We start from the raw sequence: 20,323 nt of genomic DNA, 5'->3' as shown, positions 1-20,323 counted from the left end.
AGGAAAACGTTTCCTTTTTTTGCCAAAATAACTTTGAGAAAACTCTCGACCTTCACGGGTCAAGCTCCGTTGATTCGCTTGAATACCAGAATCCGTTGATTTGTGCCCAAATAGCGGAACCGTTGATTCGCTTAGGAATACTGGAGGATTTTTCATAGAAATCCTTTTTCCAAAACTAAATTCCTTTCTTTTCAAAACTTTGATAAAAATCGATCATTTATTCCTTTGTTCGACAGTTACCATCTCAAGCAACAAACACAACACGAACTTCTATAACCAATCATAACTTTCTTCATCATGCGAGACATTCAACCGTATTACCACCCCTTGCGTTACAGTGAATTCTTTCCACCTGGGTTTCCGCATTACCACACCTTGCGTTGCGGGCCCTCTAGAGTCTCTGCATTACCACACCTTGCGTTGCAGGACCCTTAATTCAAATTCACAACTCACAGAAACTTATAAGCATTAACAATCCGAATACAATAAGGCAACACTTCCCAAGGCCACATTCTTTCATTCGTCGTCATTCAATGCATTTTAAACTCACAAACATGTCCTTTTGTACATCATTAAACGCATTTGGTCACGTTATCTCTCAAAGTCTATCACGACGCCCTACGTCACGTACCAATCCCACAAAGACTCCCGACACACCGCCCGCTAGGTTCTAAACGAGAATCTATGGAACGAATACCAAATGAACCTAGGATGATCCATCTAAACGAAGTACAAAGATACGAGTTACCCTATTCTCTTCCGGACCATTAGGCAAAACCCCATCGACCAACTATGAACCCTATGACATACTTTACGGCCAAAGATACTCAATAATGCCTCCATTGTACGTTTCTCTACTCACCAATCATCACGTCATGTTATAACGCTTAACAAGTCTATATCGATCATTAAGACATACCACAACATCTACTTCAATCAACCAAAAGCGTAAAATAATCAACGAGTATCCTAACCATTTAATTCTACACTTTTCTAAGCTACGACGACGGCCTAAAGTGATCGATTGGTCATTGAATCTTTCGAGGTACGAATAATCAAGTTTGGAAGTCATTTGAAGTTATTCAAAAGGTGTTTGAAGTGTCCGGGGTTCAAACGGGCACGAGAAGGAACAAATGAATCAAATCTGTCCGGAACAAAAGAGGGGTATTGATACCCTTGACCGAGGTATCAATACCTGGCCAGCGTCTGGTCCAGAGAAGAGTGGGGTATCGATACCCCTTTTGAGGGTATCAATCCCACAGACTTTTTCTGCAGATTTTCAGCCTTTCAACAACGAAATTTCAACAACAAACAACAAACCAAGCACGATCAAGGCACATAATCAACCTATAAACACATAGAGAGAGTAAGAAATTCCTACCTCAAGCTTACAAGGCCGAAACCCAAGATCCACTAGCGAGCCCTAGCTTTAAAACTTGAAATCCTCCATGAATACTCCTCTCCGAACTCTATCCAATGAATCACGAGCTTGCAATCACGTCTAGAAGGTGGAACGGAGGTTGATAACCATGGGTTTTGAGTTTTGGGGTGAAGTTTTGTGTGTGGAGCAAGAGAGAGAGAGAGAGCCGAAGGAGAAAGAGAGATCTAGAGTCGGCTGGGGAGAGAGAGAGATGAGGGAGATTTTTGATCTCCTACAACACATACACCCCTTTTATACTAGCACCCAACTCAATTACACTTACACTCCCTCAAACAACAATCCTATCATTTAAGCCTCAAATCAAATAAACTCACAATTTTTCCATTATTCGGTATTCTAGCATTTATAAAACCATTAAACCATTTTTGGAAAATTACGGGTCTCTACATTGGTAGTCATCTCAACAAATCATATATATGATCAAATTACATTGTTACTTACATAGACTTTTTGCACGGATCAGGACACATGTTTGTAGCCAAAATTATCTTTCCATAGCATTGCTCATTTGTTTTAAATAGAAGTAGGCGGAAAAATTACTCAAGATACATTTCAATTTGGACCATTTACTTTTTGGGGATCGACAAATATTATTCAATCGGGCTCAAATTGAGATCAAATTAACCTCTTTTTTATTTTGGTGCATAATTAATAATGCATTTGGACTTACAAAAACAAAGGGCTTGAATAATTAAAATAGAATCAAGTGGTTGACTTACAGAAGATGGAGGAAGAGCTGAAGACTAAAATCAAAGAGTTGGAGACTAAAAATAAAGAGTTGAAGGAAAGGGAGGATGTATTTCAAACGAAGATGGAAGAGGTGAAAGCACAGAATAAAGAGTTAAGGGAGAGGATCGAAGTGATGGAAGTGACAAAGGTTTGTAGCCGAACTTATCTTTCCATAGCATTGCTCATGATATGTTGTAAATAGGAGCAAACAGACAAATTCCCCAAGATACATTTTAATTTTGACAATTTACTTTTATGGAGATCAGATTAACCTTTCTCTTTTTCCATGCCATTAAACTAGAATCAGGTGGTTGACTTACAGAAGATGGAGGAAGAGCTGAAGAATAAAATCGAAGAGCTAAAGACTAAAAATAAAGAGTTAAAGGAGAGGGAGGCTGTATTTCAAACGAAGATGGAGGAGGCAGAAACACAGAATAAAGACCAAAGGGAGAGGATCAAAGTGATGGAAGTGAGTCGTGACACAAGCTTTTAGCCGAACTTCTCTATCCATAACATTCCTCATCGATTTTAAATAGAAGCAGACAAACAAATTCCTCAAGATACATTTCAATTTGGACCGTTTAGTTTTTATGGAGACAAATATGATTCAATCGGGCTCATACCGAGATCAAACTAACCTCTTTTTTGTGTGTTGATAATTAATGCATTTGGACTTACAAAAACAAAAGGGCTTGAATTATTAAAATAGAATAATGTGGTTGACTTACAGAAGATGGAGGAAGAGCTGACGACTGAAATTGAAGAGATGAAGACTAAAAATAAAGAGTTGAAGGAGAGGGAGGATATATTTCAAAAGAAGATAGAGGAGGCAGAAGCACAGAATAAAGAGCTGAGGGAGAGGATCAAAGTGATGGAAGTGACACAGGTTTGTAGTCAAACTTATCTATCCATAGCATTGCTCATCTGTTTTCTGTTTTAAATAGAAGCAGACAGACAAATTCCCCAAGATACATTTCAATTTGGACCGTTTAGATTTTATGGAGACAAATATGATTCAATCGGGCTCATACCGAGATCAAACTAACCTCTTTTTTTTGTGTGGATAATTAATGCATTTGGACTTACAAAAAGAAAGGGCTTGAATTATTAAACTTGAATCAGGTGGTTGACTTACAGAAGATGGAGGAAGAACTGAAGAATAAAATCGAAGAGCTAAAGACTAAAAATAAAGAGTTGAAGGAGAGGGAGGATGTAATTCAAATGAAGATGGAGGAGGCAGAAACACAGAATAAAGAGCTAAGGGAGAGGATCAAAGTGATGGAAGTGAGTCGTGACACCGGCTATGGTAGCCGAACTTATCTATCCATAATATTGCTCATCGATTTTAAATAGAAGCAGACAGACAAATTTCTCAAGATACATTTCAATTTGGACCGTTTAGTTTTTATGGAGACAAATATGATTCAATCGGGCTCATACCGAGATCAAACTAACCTCTTTTTTGTGTGTGAATAATTAATGCATTTGGACTTACAAAAACAAAAGGGCTTGAATTATTAAAATAGAATAATGTGGTTGACTTACAGAAGATGGAGGAAGAGCTGACGACTGAAATTGAAGAGATGAAGACTAAAAATAAAGAGTTGAAGGAGAGGGAGGATATATTTCAAAAGAAGATAGAGGAGGCAGAAGCACAGAATAAAGAGCTGAGGGAGAGGATCAAAGTGATGGAAGTGACACAGGTTTGTAGTCAAACTTATCTATCCATAGCATTGCTCATCTGTTTTCTGTTTTAAATAGAAGCAAACAGACAAATTCGTCAAGATACATTTCAATTTGGACCGTTTAGATTTTATGGAGACAAATATGATTCAATCGGGCTCATACCGAGATCAAACTAACCTCTTTTTTTTTGTGTGGATAATTAATGCATTTGGACTTACAAAAAGAAAGGGCTTGAATTATTAAACTTGAATCAGGTGGTTGACTTACAGAAGATGGAGGAAGAATTGAAGAATAAAATCGAAGAGCTAAAGACTAAAAATAATGAGTTGAAGGAGAGGGAGGATGTATTTCAAATGAAGATGGAGGAGGCAGAAACACAGAATAAAGAGCTAAGGGAGAGGATCAAAGTGATGGAAGTGAGTTGTGACACAGGCTATAGTAGCCGAACTTATCTATCCATAATATTGCTCATCGATTTTAAATAGAAGCAGACAGACAAATTTCTCAAGATACATTTCAATTTGGACCGTTTAGTTTTTATGGAGACAAATATGATTCAATCGGGCTCATACCGAGATCAAACTAACCTCTTTTTTGTGTGTGGATAATTAATGCATTTGGACTTACAAAAACAAAAGGGCTTGAATTATTAAAATAGAATAATGTGGTTGACTTACAGAAGATGGAGGAAGAGCTGACGACTGAAATTGAAGAGATGAAGACTAAAAATAAAGAGTTGAAGGAGAGGGAGGATATATTTCAAAAGAAGATAGAGGAGACAGAAGCACAGAATAAAGAGCTGAGGGAGAGGATCAAAGTGATGGAAGTGACACAGGTTTGTAGTCAAACTTATCTATCCATAGCATTGCTCATCTGTTTTCTGTTTTAAATAGAAGCAGACAGACAAATTCGTCAAGATACATTTCAATTTGGACCGTTTAGATTTTATGGAGACAAATATGATTCAATCGGGCTCATACCGAGATCAAACTAACCTCTTTTTTTTTGTGTGGATAATTAATGCATTTGGACTTACAAAAAGAAAGGGCTTGAATTATTAAACTTGAATCAGGTGGTTGACTTACAGAAGATGGAGGAAGAACTGAAGAATAAAATCGAAGAGCTAAAGACTAAAAATAATGAGTTGAAGGAGAGGGAGGATGTAATTCAAATGAAGATGGAGGAGGCAGAAACACAGAATAAAGAGCTAAGGGAGAGGATCAAAGTGATGGAAGTGAGTTGTGACACAGGCTATAGTAGCCGAACTTATCTATCCATAATATTGCTCATCGATTTTAAATAGAAGCAGACAGACAAATTTCTCAAGATACATTTCAATTTGGACCGTTTAGTTTTTATGGAGACAAATATGATTCAATCGGGCTCATACTGAGATCAAACTAACCTCTTTTTTGTGTGTGGATAATTAATGCATTTGGACTTACAAAAACAAAAGGGCTTGAATTATTAAAATAGAATAATGTGGTTTACTTACAGAAGATGGAGGAAGAGCTGACGACTGAAATTGAAGAGATGAAGACTAAAAATAAAGAGTTGAAGGAGAGGGAGGATATATTTCAAAAGAAGATAGAGGAGGCAGAAGCACAGAATAAAGAGCTGAGGGAGAGGATCAAAGTGATGGAAGTGACACAGGTTTGTAGTCAAACTTATCTATCCATAGCATTGCTCATTTGTTTTCTGTTTTAAATAGAAGCAGACAGACAAATTCCTCAAGATACATTTTAATTTTGACTATTTACTTTTATGGAGATCAAATTAACCGCTCTTTTTCGGTGGACAATTAATGCATTTGGACTTACAAAAACAATAGGCTTGAATTATTAAAATCGAATCAGGTGGTTGACTTACACAAGATGGAGGAAGAGATGAAGACTAAAATCGAAGAGCTGAAGACTAAAAATAAAGAGTTGAAGGAGAGGGAGGATGCATTTCAAACAAAGATAAAAGAGGCGGAAGCACAGAATAAAGAGCTGAGGGAGAGGATTGATGTATTCACAAATTTCGCAAATAACATGGGTAATGTTGTACCTTGCACAATCATGTAATCATATGCATCACTAGATGCATGATAATTATCATAATATACCCACTGACTGTGTTAATCATTAGATGCATGATAATGAATGTAATTTGGGACAATGTTAATTGACAAAAGCCACTCTTCCAGTGCAAAAGGGCAAGTTCCTATGGAGCCTTTCTCCTGGCCCGTCATCATTTATGGTACCCGAGAACTCTTGAATTACTTCTTTTTCGGATTCATATACATTTATTAATAGTTGTAGACTCCATTGAAATGTACGACGTCGAAAGGTTTTGGACAGCGGTGCCCCATGAGCAACCGACACTTTTTTCTCCAAATAAAAGGTGATGAGTGCAAATTTTTTCACCCATATAGTTAGCGGCTGAACAAACTTTTTGTGATTAATGTAGCTGATGGATCATCTTGCTGCCTGCGCAGGCACTTATGAAGTTGGGCAAACATGAGCAAAAGTGGAAGAAAACCAGTAACTGTTGCAACCGGCCTGTTGTATTCTACTACATAGCTATATCGATGCCCGATCAAATTAAACCATTGCATGGGTCACTTGCTAGCTTGACATGATCGCGAAGAAAACAAACAAATCAAATTAAATAACTGAGTCTGAACTTAGAATGGGCCCGTTATTGGCCGCACAACAAGCGTGCTACGCCTTATAACCCATGGATACGTAGGACACGTTGAATTTGAAACAGAAGATCTTTCTTCTCTCTCTCATTTTATGATGTAAGGAAAATTAGGATTTGTTCCGCTAACTAAAATAAGTACTACTTATTTTATGTATTGTAAGAGAATGACTTCTGTCTCGTAAAGTGATAAATAAGTACTTAAAAAAATAAAAACTTTAGCAGAATGAGACCTAATAGGGTCAATGTCACAGGGGTGGTCACATAGAAGGTAACGAGTCCAGTGAAAATAATCCCCTAGAAATAATGAAATGGACTGCTTCTTCAATTGTCATTTTACTGGGTCTGCATAAATTTTTCTAATACGAAAGAACCCAGTTGTTAGATTGGTTGCAATGGCTGGGTGGTTTAAGTTTTGGTGAAAATTCTAATTCGCATGAATCACAAATATCCAAACAACAACCCTCGGGTTAGTCTGACTGGGTGGTGGTTTCCTCCAAACACAATTGCTTAGGGTTGGACTCTTGGGATCAGCAGCAAGAAGTAAATTTCTTTTGCATTTCCTAGCTCCAACATGCATGAATGGTTTGTCTTTCACTAAACCGGGAATAGAATTAGTCGAAGTGCGCATAAGCTAGCCCAGGCACCTCGGACCCGAGAATCCTGTAGAGCACTCCGCCCTACAAGGGTTGGCTGTGCACAGCCGTTGATCTCATCAATCAACGGTCCAAATCAAAAATCAATTTTGACCGGTAAAAACTATTTCTTATATACCGGTCAGAATTAAAAACCACATCTCAGCCATTCATTACCGAGATCGACAATCTGTGTGCGCCCTGCAAGATGCCCTACAGGGTATTGCACTACAGAATTTCCCCAGCCGGGGCAGCCCAACCGTCTAACAAAAAGAAAATCCCAATAACATTTGCGTGGCGGGGGCCCTTCTCGCATGGTATTAATATATGATGATATTGTCGCATTTCTCAGTCAAGGTTAGGTAGATTGCCTATAGTTAGGTCCATTCATGACTAACTATTGGCAGGATTAATCCATAGTTAAAGGCTAAACGCCAGAAATCAGCTACAGAATCGGCCAAATTATAACTAAACAGATGACAGTTTTATTAGCAAAAGCACTACGGGACCGATCAATAGTGGGGCCCATTTTTCAAAAATAATCAGCGGTTTGGATTAATTGCATGGAACCCCGAAGTTGGCCCCACAATTGGTCGGTACGTACCCGTCGGTCTCCGTAGAAGGGCTCTTTTATTAGTTAATGACTTGGTGAGATCCACCTTTAAAAGATCATGTCCATCCGCACACTTAATGAAATGGATTTCTGCAAAATAATAAATCGTTCATAAAAGATATCATTTGAATATGGAAAAGTATTCAATACACACTCTTTTTATGAATTTTTGTAGCCCATTTTACAAAACATTTTGGCTCATTTTATGAATTTTTATGGCTCGTTTTTATTTTTGGGTGCACCTTTTACCAATTTTGTGGCGCATTTTATGAAATTTTTGTGGCCCGAGATATGAATTTTGTGGTGGTTTATTTTTTTGAATATTTGTGGTTACTTTTACAAAATTCCATGGTGTTGTTTATGAAATTTGTAGTAGTAAAAAAGATGACGCAAGCTCAAAAAAGGCAGCCCCAAAGTCATGAATTTTTGTGAGGTTAGTTTTTGTGGTCGTGTTTATGATTTTTTGTGGTCCAATATATAAATTTTTTAGTGTTCAATTACGAGATTTTGAGGCGATTTACGTTTTTTTTATATACAAAAGTACGTACTATACCCCAATTTTTATGGGTACCCTAGCCTTGTCCTTCGAATTTAAAAGTCTCCAAAAAAAAAAGTTGACTGAAGACGTGTAGTGGATGATTTTTCGATTGGCTTGAAATGTAGAGAGCAGACAAACAAGCACAAGTTTAACTTTATTTTATTTCCAATTGAACTTTAGTGAATTTGATTACAGGGAGGATTTGCAACTTTGTCTTTTATATTCCACCTTAACTCATGAACTTATCCAGTCTAATTAAAGTTGAGCTCAACAAATTGGAGAAAGCTATAATATATAGAATGTTAGGTACCCCTTCCGTTTCAAATTGCTCATCCTTTATATTCCCTCCGTCCTATGTTTATTGTCCATTATTTTGTTTGTTTTTTTTTTATGTCTTTTGCCTATATTTTTTAGTGTGAATCTTAAAAAATATGCAATATAGATTTTGTTTGATAGATCCCGATTAGTTCTATAATACAAAGTTTTTAAAATTATGAAAATATTATAGATTGAAATATATAAGTGATAGGCGCGTGGAATTCATGAATTTAAGTGCCTAAGTAGGGAAATTAGCGCGTTAGACGTGCATTTAATTCTCATTTTTCCATTTAATGCGTGCACGAGGTTGGATTTTGTGTTTGTGCCTATATTGCAGGAAATTGAGATGTTTTGGCGCTAATGAGAAGTACCCGGTAGGCCGTGATAGAGCTTGTGAACGAGAAAGGCTGTGGAGACTAAGTGTTGGAGTGAAATTTGCGAGGAAATCACCGTAGTCATTCGCGAGCGCTACAAGAAAGTGGTATAGCGCTCAGAAGTGGATAGCAAAGTCCTCGAGGAGATCAGAGAGTTTGCGAGCGCTATACCCTTTTGGGTATAGCGCTACCTAAAAGCTAATAGGGTCAACAGCCAACGCCAGCAGTCAACGTCGTACACGTCATAAGCCATTCGCGAGCGCTACACCAATTTGGGTGTAGCGCTACCGAGGGGATTAGTGGACATTCAAACGGTGTCGTTTTGGGTCATTTAGGGTCCGATTACGATTTAATTTAGGATTTTAATTGTTTTATTAAAGGGATTACTATAAAACCCCTTTTTAACTCAAGATTAGGGTTAGACGTTTGATAGTTTTACGTTCGTTTAACTTTTGGCTGCTGTTTTCTAAATTCTTTATTGCAGATTCAAGTTTTACTCTCAGTTCTTCAAGATTTCCGGTTGTTAATTCTTGTTCCTTTTCGGTATTCGAATCCATTGCTCTTCCGTAAGTCTGCGGAATCGTGTTTTTATTTCTATTTCGATTGTTCGAAGCATGTTTAGATCTAGGGTTTTAATTATTACTGCGTTTAATAGAATCATGAGTGAGTAGTTCTGTAGAGTGCGGCCACGGGGCAAAGGCGTCTCGTAGCTAGTTTAATCAATGTTTTACCTCGGGGTCGAATTAATTTAATCTTTAAGCAGTTTTAGAAGACGAAAACTCTTCTAACAAACAAAACCCAGGCATCGCCGGAATTCGAATGCGCACGGATATTGGTGACAGGTGGTGCGCATTTGTTAGGGATCCTTTTTCCTATTCTAAAATCAACAAAGTGAATAATTATGGCCCGAGTAAATATTGGTTAGGCTAGTTGCGGACGCTGAGTTCCCACGGCTGTACTCTCCTTTTTAAATCTTTATTTCATTAATTTAGTTGGGTAATTTAGTTAGTTAATCAAACTCTTTGAACTAGGGGTGGCTACCTAAGAGCCAGGATAAAATAGAATTCAACACTTTTGAGTCAGCACCGTCCGTCCGTTTCTGTGGTTCGACTCCGGTACTTCCGGATTTTGTGCTACACTGGTCGAGAGTCCTACGCTTGGGACGCGTCTTTATTTTAATACACCCGACAGGACAAGCATTTTTGGTGCCGTTGCCGGGGACGGCGACGTGTGTTCTAGAGTGTGAGTTTTCGTAATTTTTGTCTTTTAGTTGAGTCACCATAGGTAGAGAGAGGAAGGTGTCCTCTAAACAGGACCCTCTTTATTATCGCGACCCAACACATCGTTTAGTTCGAAAAGAACTGGAGTCGAGTCAGCCTGTGTTGTCTAGTTCTTCATCTTCTAGTTTAGAGTCAGACTCAGCTGAGCACCAGTCAGAGTCTATTCCCATTAGTGATTTTTATATAGATTTACCTTTTGAGTCAGTTAGTGTCAGCAATCCACTTTTCCAGTCAGTTCCAGAGTCAGTTTCGGAGTCAAAATCAGAGTCAGTCGAGATGGGAGATAGGCAATTAGTCAATCCGCCGTCCTTGAGACAGCACATGCATCCCGAGAGGACCACTCCTCTCGGACCCATTGTATTCCCGCCAGAGACACAAGAGGCACGCAATGCCTTTACAGTCAAACCTGGTGTCCTTAATAGTCTCCCTAGTTTCCACGGGAGGGAGTGCGATGATCTGTACGAGCATGTGCGGACATTCGAGGGATTAGTGCGCAACCTTGCGTCTAATACCCAATATGAGAATGCGTGCCTCAAGCTGATTGAGGCGACGTTGAAAGATGGCGCGCTTCTGTGGTTCCGAATGCAAAAGTCTCAATCCTTCACCACATGGGCACAAGTGCGTGACGCGTTTTATAGGAAGTACTTTTCTGAGGCTAAGACTAAAACTTTTAGGCGTCAAATCCAAGGTTTTAGGCAGGAGAGGGATGAGTCATTTCTCAAGGCATGGGAGCGTTTCAAGGAATTGCTCCTAAGGCTGCCACACCATGGCTTTGAGAGAATTCAGTTAATCGGTTTCTTTCATCTGGGTCTCAACGCTGAGTCAGTCCAGCACATAGAATATTCTTGCAAAGGGGACGATTTCTTGTCCAAAACAGCGGACCAGGCTTGGGATTTCTTAGATGACCTAGCTGATAGGCAGAGGGCTTTAGAACCATCCGATTTTGAGCGATCCGGACCTTCTGGGTCCAGCGTTGTCCCGGTTACCATTCGTGACCAGCGACTTCAGGCTTAGGTTGAGAAAATGGCTCAGAGATTAGAGGAGCTAGAGGTGAGGCAGGTTCGTCCAGTTCATGAGGTATCAATTGAGGAAGTATGCGTGTGGTGTGAATGTAAAGGGCACACCGCGACGGTTTGTCCTGGGTTTATTGCCGCCAAGGGGGCGAGTCAGTTTAATCAGGAAGAAGTCAATGCAGTTAGGACTTGGGATCCTTATTCTATCACGTATAATGCGGGATGGAGGGATTACCCTAATTTAGGGTGGTCAGACTCCAGACCCGTAGGCGGAGGCCAAGCTCAATCCTTTGCGCCACCTCCGCCGCAGCAGTTTCAACAGGCCCAATCGTCCAGGCCCCCTCAGGGGCAAGTCATCCCATTTCACTTCCAGCCACAAGCTGGTAGAGGGGTAGGACCATCCACTCGTGGTCCTCCCCCAGGTTATTCACAGATGACCGCGCGTGATCATAAGTTAGATGATACTGTCAATTCCATGATGTAGTCACAGATGACATTTCAGACGGAAACGAGACAGCAAATTGGGGCCCTTACAACCCAAATGTCACAACTCACTGCGGTTATTGGTCATCTGCAGCAGGAAAAGGGTAGGTTTCCGGCCCAGGGTAGTACAGCGGGTGCCCATTATTTGGAAAATTCTTCAGGTCCTAATGTTCGTAACCCGAATCAGGAGGAGGCTAAGTCGGTCACCATTCTCAGGAGTGGGAAGGAGATCGATAAGTCCATCCCGCAAAAACAGAAACCAGCTCTACCCCCGGAGCAGGTTGATGCACCAAGAGCAACCCCTGATATTATTGATATCCCTAGGAAAGAGGTAAAGGATGATGAGGAGTCACCTGATATGGGGGTGCCTGCAGCTGCAGCCCCCACGACTCCAACACCGCCAGCTGTGCCAGTAGCTCCATTTCCCCAAAGGTTAGCGGTGAAACCTAAGCAGAATATGAACCATAAGATGTTTGAACTTTTCAAGAGGGTGCAATTCCCTATCACTTTGATGGAGGCGATTGAGTCTTTTCCCCAGTGTGCGAAGGTATTGAAAGACCTTTGCACGAAAAAGCACAAGAGTCAGAACAACGTGGTTCTGACCGAGCAGGTGAGCTCTATTCTTCAGACTGAAATTCCTGCCAAATGCAAGGACCCTGGGTGTCCCACCATTACCATAGATATCGCAGGCTAGACATTCGATAAGGCATTATTGGATTTAGGAGCAAGTGTTAACTTGCTCCCCTATTCAGTATACGTGAGGCTAGGCCTAGGGGATCTGAGAGCTACTCCTGTCACGCTACAGTTGGCGGACAGGAGTGTGAGAGTACCTAAGGGTGTAGTGGAGGATGTGATGATTCAGGTAGGTGAGTTCCAATTTCCTGCGGATTTCATTGTTCTATACACTTGCCAAAATCCTGAGGTTTTAGAGAAGACTCCCATCATTCTAGGTCGTCCTTTCCTAGCCACCTCCAACGCCGTCATGAATTGCAAAACTGGCAGGGTCCAGTTGTCTGTTGGCGAAGAGATGATGGAGGTGGATGTCTATAATGTTAGCACTCTTGAGGAGGATGATGAGGAGGTAGAAGAGGTGAGTTTGATCAACGCGCTCGTTCAGGAGCACATAGACACAGTGTTGTATAAGGATCCTATGGAGATTGCTCTTACCGCCGATGAGGCGTCATTTTTAGATTCTCCAGAGGTAGGAAGTTTGTTAGAGATATTGAATGTCAAGGATTCAGTGGAGGAATTATGTGGGGTCGCTTATGACCCAATGTTTGAGCCTTTGGGCAACCCTCCGCCCAAGGTTTTGCCGTCATCGGTTCAGCCGCCGAAACCAGAGTTAAAGCCTCTGCCGGACACGCTCAAGTACGCCTTTTTAAAGGGCAATGATACTTATCCGGTAGTGATCTCCTCATCCCTTGAGGAGAATCAAGAGAGGAAGTTGCTTAAATTGTTGAGAGAGCACATAGGCGCGCTTGGCTGGACTGTCGCTGATTTGCATGGTATAAGCCCAACGGTGTGTACACACCGAATCATTCTTGAGGATAGTGTGAAGCCTTCTAGGCAACCTCAGCGGCGCTTGAATCCCCACATGAAAGAGGTGGTTCGGGCTGAGGTTTTGAAGCTCTTAGATAATAGTATCATTTACCCAATTGCCCGTAGTGAGTGGGTAAGTCCGGTTCAGGTAGTGCCTAAGAAGGCTGGAGTGACAGTTGTTACCAATGAGCGAGGTGAGTCTGTACCGACCCGAATTCCTACAGGATGGAGAGTATGCATAGATTACCGGAAGCTCAATGCGAGCACCCGGAAAGATCACTTCCCTCTCCCTTTCATTGACCAAATTCTGGAGAGGGTGGCTGGTCGTGCTTTTTATTGTTTCCTGGATGGGTATTCGGGATACAATCAGATAGAGGTTGCATTAGAGGACCAGGGAAAGACCACTTTCACGTGTCCGTATCGTACTTATGCCTACCGTCGCATGCCCTTTGGGTTGTGCAATGCACCTGGTACTTTTTCCAGGTGTATGATGGGGATTTTTAGTGACATGGTGGAGAGAATAGTGGAGGTATTTATGGACGATTTCTCGGTCTTCGGGGACTCATTTGATGGGTGCCTCGAGAATTTAGGCAAGGTGTTGCAGAGATGTGAGGAGAAGCACTTGGTGCTGAATTGGGAAAAATGCCACTTTATGGTAACCCAAGGGATTGTGTTGGGACACATTATTGTGTTGGGACACATTGTGTCCTCCAAGGGTATCGAGGTGGACAAGGCTAAGATAGACTTAATTCGTAAGCTTCCAACTCCCAAGTCTGTCAGAGATGTGCGTTCATTTCTTGGACACGCTGGTTTCTACCGGCGGTTCATTAAAAATTTCAGTGCTATCTCCCGTCCGTTGTGTCAGTTGTTAGGAAAGGACGCACCCTTTGTGTGGTCCGATGCGTGCGAGGAGGCATTCCAAAAGCTGAAGCGGAGTCTCACTACTCCGCCTATTGTGCAGTCTCCTGATTGGAGTCTTCCCTTCGAGTTGATGTGTGATGCATCCGACTATGCAGTCGGGGCTGTTTTAGGACAGAGGAGAGGGAAGGACCCATTCGTGATTTACTATGCGAGCAAGACACTCAATGAGGCACAGATGAATTACACCACCACCGAGAAAGAGTTGCTAGCGGTGGTGTTTGCCTTAGATAAGTTTCGATCCTATCTGGTGGGGTCGCAGATCACGGTGTTCACCGATCATGCGGCCCTGAAGTACTTGATGACCAAACAGGATGCGAAAGCTCGCCTTATTCGGTGGATTCTATTGCTGCAAGAATTCCACCTCATTGTTAAGGATAAGAAAGGGGTAGAGAATGTAGTAGCTGATCATCTGTCTCGCCTAGAGTTTGAGGATCCCACCTCGGATCTTCCCATTAGGGACTCTTTCCCAGATGAGGAGTTATTCGCTGCTAACGAGTGCCCATGGTATGCTGATATTGCCAATTATTTGGTAACCGGGCAGATTCCTTCCCATTGGTCTACCCAGGAGAAGCAGCGTTTCTTGAGGAGTGTCTGACAGTACATCTTCGATGACCCATATTTGTTCAAGTACTGTGCGGACCAAATTGTGCGTAGATGTGTCCCCAAGTCTGATCAGCAGGGGATTATAGAGTTTTGTCATGGGGAGGCGTGTGGGGGTCACTTCTCTTCGAAGAAGACCACCGCCAAGATTTTACAGTGTGGGTTCTGGTGGCCCGATATGTTTAAGTATGTGCATGCGTTCTGTAGGTCATGTGACCGTTGCCAACGGCTTGGCAAACTGTCTTCACGTCAGGAGATGCCCCTCCGGCCCATTCTTGAGCTAGAGGTGTTTGATTGCTGGGGCATCGATTTTATGGGTCCGTTTCCTATGTCTCATGGTTTCGAGTACATTCTGTTAGCGGTGGATTATGTGTCGAAGTGGGTGGAAGCAATTCCCACTAAGTCTTTGGAGTCTAAAGTCGTGCTAGAGTTTCTTAGGGCTAATATCTTGTCGAGGTTTGGCGTCCCACGCGCCATTATCTCGGATCAGGGCACGCATTTCACGAGTCGGTCATTTGCGAAATTGATGGGGGAATTTCAAATCACTCACAAGGTGTCTACTTCTTACCACCCCCAGACTAATGGGCAGGCCGAATTGGCTAACAGAGAGATTAAGAGGATTTTAGAGAAGACTGTAGGTGTGACAAGAAAGGATTGGTCCACCAGGTTGAACAATGCGTTGTGGGCCTACCGCACTGCTTATAAGACCGTGTTGGCTGCTTCACCCTATCGGCTTGTTTACGGTAAGGCCTGCCATCTGCCAGTTGAGTTAGAGAAGAAGGCCTATTGGGCCATTCAGAAAGTCAATTCTAGTTTGAGTGAGGCGGGTGAGCATAGGAAGTTACAGTTGTGTGAGCTCGAGGAGCTTAGGAATGACGCGTATGAGAACGCTAGCATCTATAAGGCTAAGGTTAAGGCGTATCACGATAGGAATATTCAGCGCAAAACCTTTAGAGTTGGTCAGAAAGTGTTGCTCTATAATTCGCGTCTCCATTTGTTTCCAGGAAAGTTGAGGTCACGTTGGGACGGTCCCTATGTAGTGGTTCAGGTGTATCCAAATGGTTCAGTCGATGTCCAAGATTCTAAGGCTGATCATGTGTTTAAAAGTTAACGGGCAGCGTCTCAAACCATATTTGGAATTTCTAGAAGTAGGCGAACCCGATGAGGAGTTGGTCAATCCTGTCTATAAGGATGACCCGGTTGCATAGGCTTTTTCAGCCATGTTTTGACGGGTAGCTCACGCGTACCATGCTCTTCATTGAATGTGGACCCGGCTCCTAGCAATAGGGGTACCCATCATCGACTTGGGTTTTATAGCTTCGCACGCCGCTATTAAAATAAGGATCGTGTGCCCAGCCCCGGTTAGTAAGGGCAATTCAAATATCTAGTTTTTTCTTTTTTCTTTTTTTTCTTTAATTGAAAAACAAAAAAAATCATATATTTAAAATCCAAAAAGATTTTCTTTTTCGTTTGGGATTTTGCTTTTTGGTCTTGTATAGCCACCCGTATCTTGCTCATTCGCTTGACACGGGGAGAAAAGTATGACACGTGAGACTGCGTGAAGGTTTGGTGGTGTTCTTTTCTTTTGTTTCATTTGTTTGTAGCCCGGATAACACGAATCGGGCAGGACTAATGCCATTTGCATCTTGTGGATAGTTGTGGTTTCGATCTTTTGGCAGGGTTCGCATGTGGAATGCAAGGGCGACAAACTCCTCGAACATCGGCCGAGGTCATGGTGGTTGGCTACCACCCCAGGTTCACTCTTTCCTTCTCTTTGTGCTTCTTTTTCTTGGTCTTCATGCTCTGGGGACCGAGTGCATTTCAAGTAGGGGGAAGGGGTGTACGTTGTACACGTGTATTTTGAGCGTTGTTAGTCAATTTAGGGTTTATTTTTTTTTTTGGTTTATCTGTGTATGGGGATACGATTGTTATGCCTGTTTGTATGAGTTAGGTGAGCATGCTAGATTTTTGTTTGCCTGCTTAACTCGTTTACATGCATATATCTGGCATCTCTGTTTGAATACCGTCGCACCATAAGCAATGTTGAGTAGGTGTTCCCACTTAGTTCACAGTGTGTCCCTGAAATCATTCCCATGTTTCTTTGTTCATCAATTTCCGCAATTGCATAAAATAGTAGGCGTTTGTACCACTTGTCGTAGTCTAAATTTTGCATGCATGTTTGAGAGTTGGAAACAGGCTTAGGGGATGAAACAAGGCATTTCTTGTGTGATTAAACCACTATATGAGTTCCGTTGATCCATTTTAGACCCGTCCGTGTCTGTCATATCTGTGTCAAACTTAGGAAACCGGTGTTTGGATGGGGTGTGTTAGTTTGGAAGTCCAGCTCTGTGCACAGTTTAGAGGTCTCGAATTATTGAGATAAAAGAGCATCGTCAATTTTATTGCTTTTGGGTGCTGTGTCTAAACCGAAAATCTTAATTCAGCCAAAACCCCAAACCCTTGAACCATTTTATCCCCACCAATAATTCCTTTTTAATAAGAGAGAGTTTTTAAAAAAAAGAAAGGGGAAGAAGTGAACTGACCCCTTTGACCATATTTCCGGTATTTAAAAAAAAAGAAAAGAAGAGAAAAAAAAAAAAAAAAGAGAGAGGAGGAGTTAGCTGTTCGGTAGCGCTATACCAAAAGTGGTGTAGCGCTATGCAAGCCCAGTTAAAAAAAAAAAAAAAAAAGAGGAACGGTCAAAAAGGGGGTCCACCATATCTTAATTATCAGCAGACTCTTCCCACTTCCCACAACCCACGAAAATCTCTTTCTCTTCCTTCCATCATCATCAGCATCTTCCCACTTTCTGAAACTCCATAACCACCCAAAACCCTAACCCTTAAAACTCCATACCTCCCTCAAAACTCCACCATTCTTCACCAAAGTCCACAAAAACACTCCTTTCACCCTCCTCTACCATATTATCCAAACCAAAATTCCTCCAATCCCCTAAATTTTCAGATCCGAAAATTTCAAACCCAAAACCCACCAAGTCATGGCACCCAAAAAGCAAAACATTGGCAAGGGGAAAGGGAAGGCAGTGGCTGAAACCTCTGGCACGGAAGAGGAAGTTCCAAGGGGTCGGGCTAAGCGTAGGGACCGTGAGCAGATCGAGAGGGATAATCAGGAAGCATGGGAGGCATCCATTAAGGAGCGGGGAGTAAAGAATGAGAGGCACATTATTGATGACGGGTTGTGGCCAGTGGACTATCCCCCTTTTCTCGCCATTCGAGACCAAGGTTTGAGGTATTGGTTCGAACCTAACCCTGGGTTTAATAATGCGTTAGTTGAAGAATTTTATAAGAATATGGTTGTGCCGGAGCCGGGTCACTTTTTGGCTCCGGATGCTCGTATTACTTCAAGAATAGGTAATACCCCGGTGTTTATTAATGCGGCTGAGATAGCCACTGCTTGGGACTATCCAAGGCCTACAGGACCTACAAATTACCCTAGGCTGGATGAGACGTTTAGTCAGGATCAGGTGGCTGAATATTTGTATGAAAACCGCAGGAATGCAAGGATTCCCCATTGGCCTGGTAAACTCACAGCGGAATATAGGTTCCTTAACCAAGTGGTTTGTTATAATTTGTATCCTAGGGGACGGGAGGGTGCACCCCAGAGATCAGTTGGGAACTTGATGTTTGCATTCATGGATGAGGATACGGTCTGTGATTGGGCCCTATATGTTTTTGGGCAGATGTGTGATTTTAGGGATGCCCCGACTACTTTGAGGATGCCTTTCCCATGCCTGGTTACCAAAATTCTTAGGAGTAAAAATGTTCAGGGAAGGCGATTCTATAGTAATGATGATTTACTGCCTGGGTATATAGACTCCTCGATCATTAAGCGGAGTATGGCTCAGTTGAGAGGGATTGAGGGGTCGTTGCTTACTCCACCACCGGCTAGCGCTAATACTAAGACTTGGTTGGAGAAAATATTTGGTTGTGTAACAGGCATTGCTAAGAGCCAGCGGAAGTTGAAGAGGGATCAGAGGCTGTTGGCTAGGAATCAGTCGGATTTACTTGATAGGCAGCTTCACCTGCAGGCACAGATTTCTGGGCAAAATCCAGGGCCTTTCCGACCTCGACAGTGGCCAGCGTTGGAGGTGAGCGACGACTTTGCGGATGCACCTGAGGAGGAGGAGCATTCGGATGCTGGGGATGGTGATTGAGCATCGAGCTGGGCTAGTGGTGGTGTTATTTTATGTGTCTTGTCGAGTCATGTCAGTTTTTGGTGTTATTTTATGTGGTTTGTGAGTCGGTGGTTAGAGTCGTGTCATTTCATGTAATAACCCGTACGTCGTTATATTATATTATTAATGTTTTGTGTTGAGCACCGGTGTGGTGCTAGTGTCAAGGTGGCGGCCAGTCAGGGTAGTATGTCCATGCGTTTCTATAGGCCGCCACCCTTTGCATGTTCTTTTTTTTTTTCTCTGTTTATAAACCACGGTCGTTATAAGCCTGTTTAAGTCCTTAGTTGATCCAATGCATGTTTTTAACTCTCTTGCATGCATGTTTTATATTTCGCTATGGATGTGTGATATATTTATTTCGTTAAGTTTCATTGTCATAATTGGCGTTATTTTGTTTGGCACGTGGTGACTTTTTATTCCATCCCACGTTGGTCGCCAAGCGCCTCGCATGGGATGTTGAGTGTTCCGGTAAGTGAGAGTGGCATTGTGACTTAGCGGGGGCAATTCTATCTCTAGTTTGTTTTGGTGCGGAATTGTTCAAGTAATAGTTAGGGCATGCATGTGACTGAGTTAAAGGTGGCAATGAGGAGGAAATTTTGTGTTTACTTAATTTTTGTACAGGTTGCATAACCTTCGTATCCCCTGTTAAGTTTTTACTTCTTGTCTTGTTATTTTTATTTCGTTCGTTGCTAGGGACTAGCAACGCTCAAGTTGGGGGATGTGATAGGCGCGTGGAATTCATGAATTTAAGCGCCTAAGTAGGGAAATTAGCGCGTTAGACGTGCATTTAATTCTCATTTTTCCATTTAATGCGTGCACGAGGTTGGATTTTGTGTTTGTGCCTATATTGCAAGAAATTGAGATGTTTTGGCGCTAATGAGAAGTACCCGGTAGGCCGTGATAGAGCTTGTGAACGAGAAAGGCTGTGGAGACTAAGTGTTGGAGTGAAATTTGCGAGGAAATCACCGTAGTCATTCGCGAGCGCTACAAGAAAGTGGTATAGCGCTCAGAAGTGGATAGCAAAGTCCTCGAGGAGATCAGAGAGTTTGCGAGCGCTATACCCTTTTGGGTATAGCGCTACCTAAAAGCTAATAGGGTCAACAGCCAACGCCAGCAGTCAACGTCGTACACGTCATAAGCCATTCGCGAGCGCTACACCAATTTGGGTGTAGCGCTACCGAGGGGATTAGTGGACATTCAAACGGTGTCGTTTTGGGTCATTTAGGGTCCGATTACGATTTAATTTAGGATTTTAATTGTTTTATTAAAGGGA

General features: G+C 42.0%; 1 protein-coding gene and 1 non-coding gene across 2 annotated transcripts in view; one reads left to right on the top strand and one right to left on the bottom strand.

Annotated features, from left to right (window-relative positions):
• Positions 1-5,159, top strand: part of LOC131309361 (uncharacterized) — a 29,932-nt gene extending 24,773 nt beyond the window's left edge. The window contains exons 8-13 of the mRNA XM_058336018.1: positions 2,901-3,056; positions 3,293-3,454; positions 3,718-3,873; positions 4,111-4,272; positions 4,536-4,691; positions 4,929-5,159. Coding sequence (XP_058192001.1) covers positions 2,901-3,056; positions 3,293-3,454; positions 3,718-3,873; positions 4,111-4,272; positions 4,536-4,691; positions 4,929-5,159 — 1,023 coding nt within the window. The remainder of the gene's footprint in view (positions 1-2,900; positions 3,057-3,292; positions 3,455-3,717; positions 3,874-4,110; positions 4,273-4,535; positions 4,692-4,928) is intronic.
• Positions 5,160-10,963: 5,804 nt separating this feature from the next.
• On the bottom strand, positions 10,964-11,072 carry LOC131312243 (small nucleolar RNA R71). Its single transcript, XR_009195810.1, has one exon. It is a non-coding gene; the product is annotated as a small nucleolar RNA R71 (small nucleolar RNA).
• Positions 11,073-20,323: the final 9,251 nt, after the last annotated feature.

The sequence above is a fragment of the Rhododendron vialii genome, chromosome 12a (assembly GCF_030253575.1).
Source record: "Rhododendron vialii isolate Sample 1 chromosome 12a, ASM3025357v1".
NCBI classification, from domain to species: Eukaryota; Viridiplantae; Streptophyta; class Magnoliopsida; order Ericales; family Ericaceae; genus Rhododendron; species Rhododendron vialii.
Note: the sequence above shows the minus strand (reverse complement) of the source record. Positions and strands in the feature narration are given on the sequence as shown.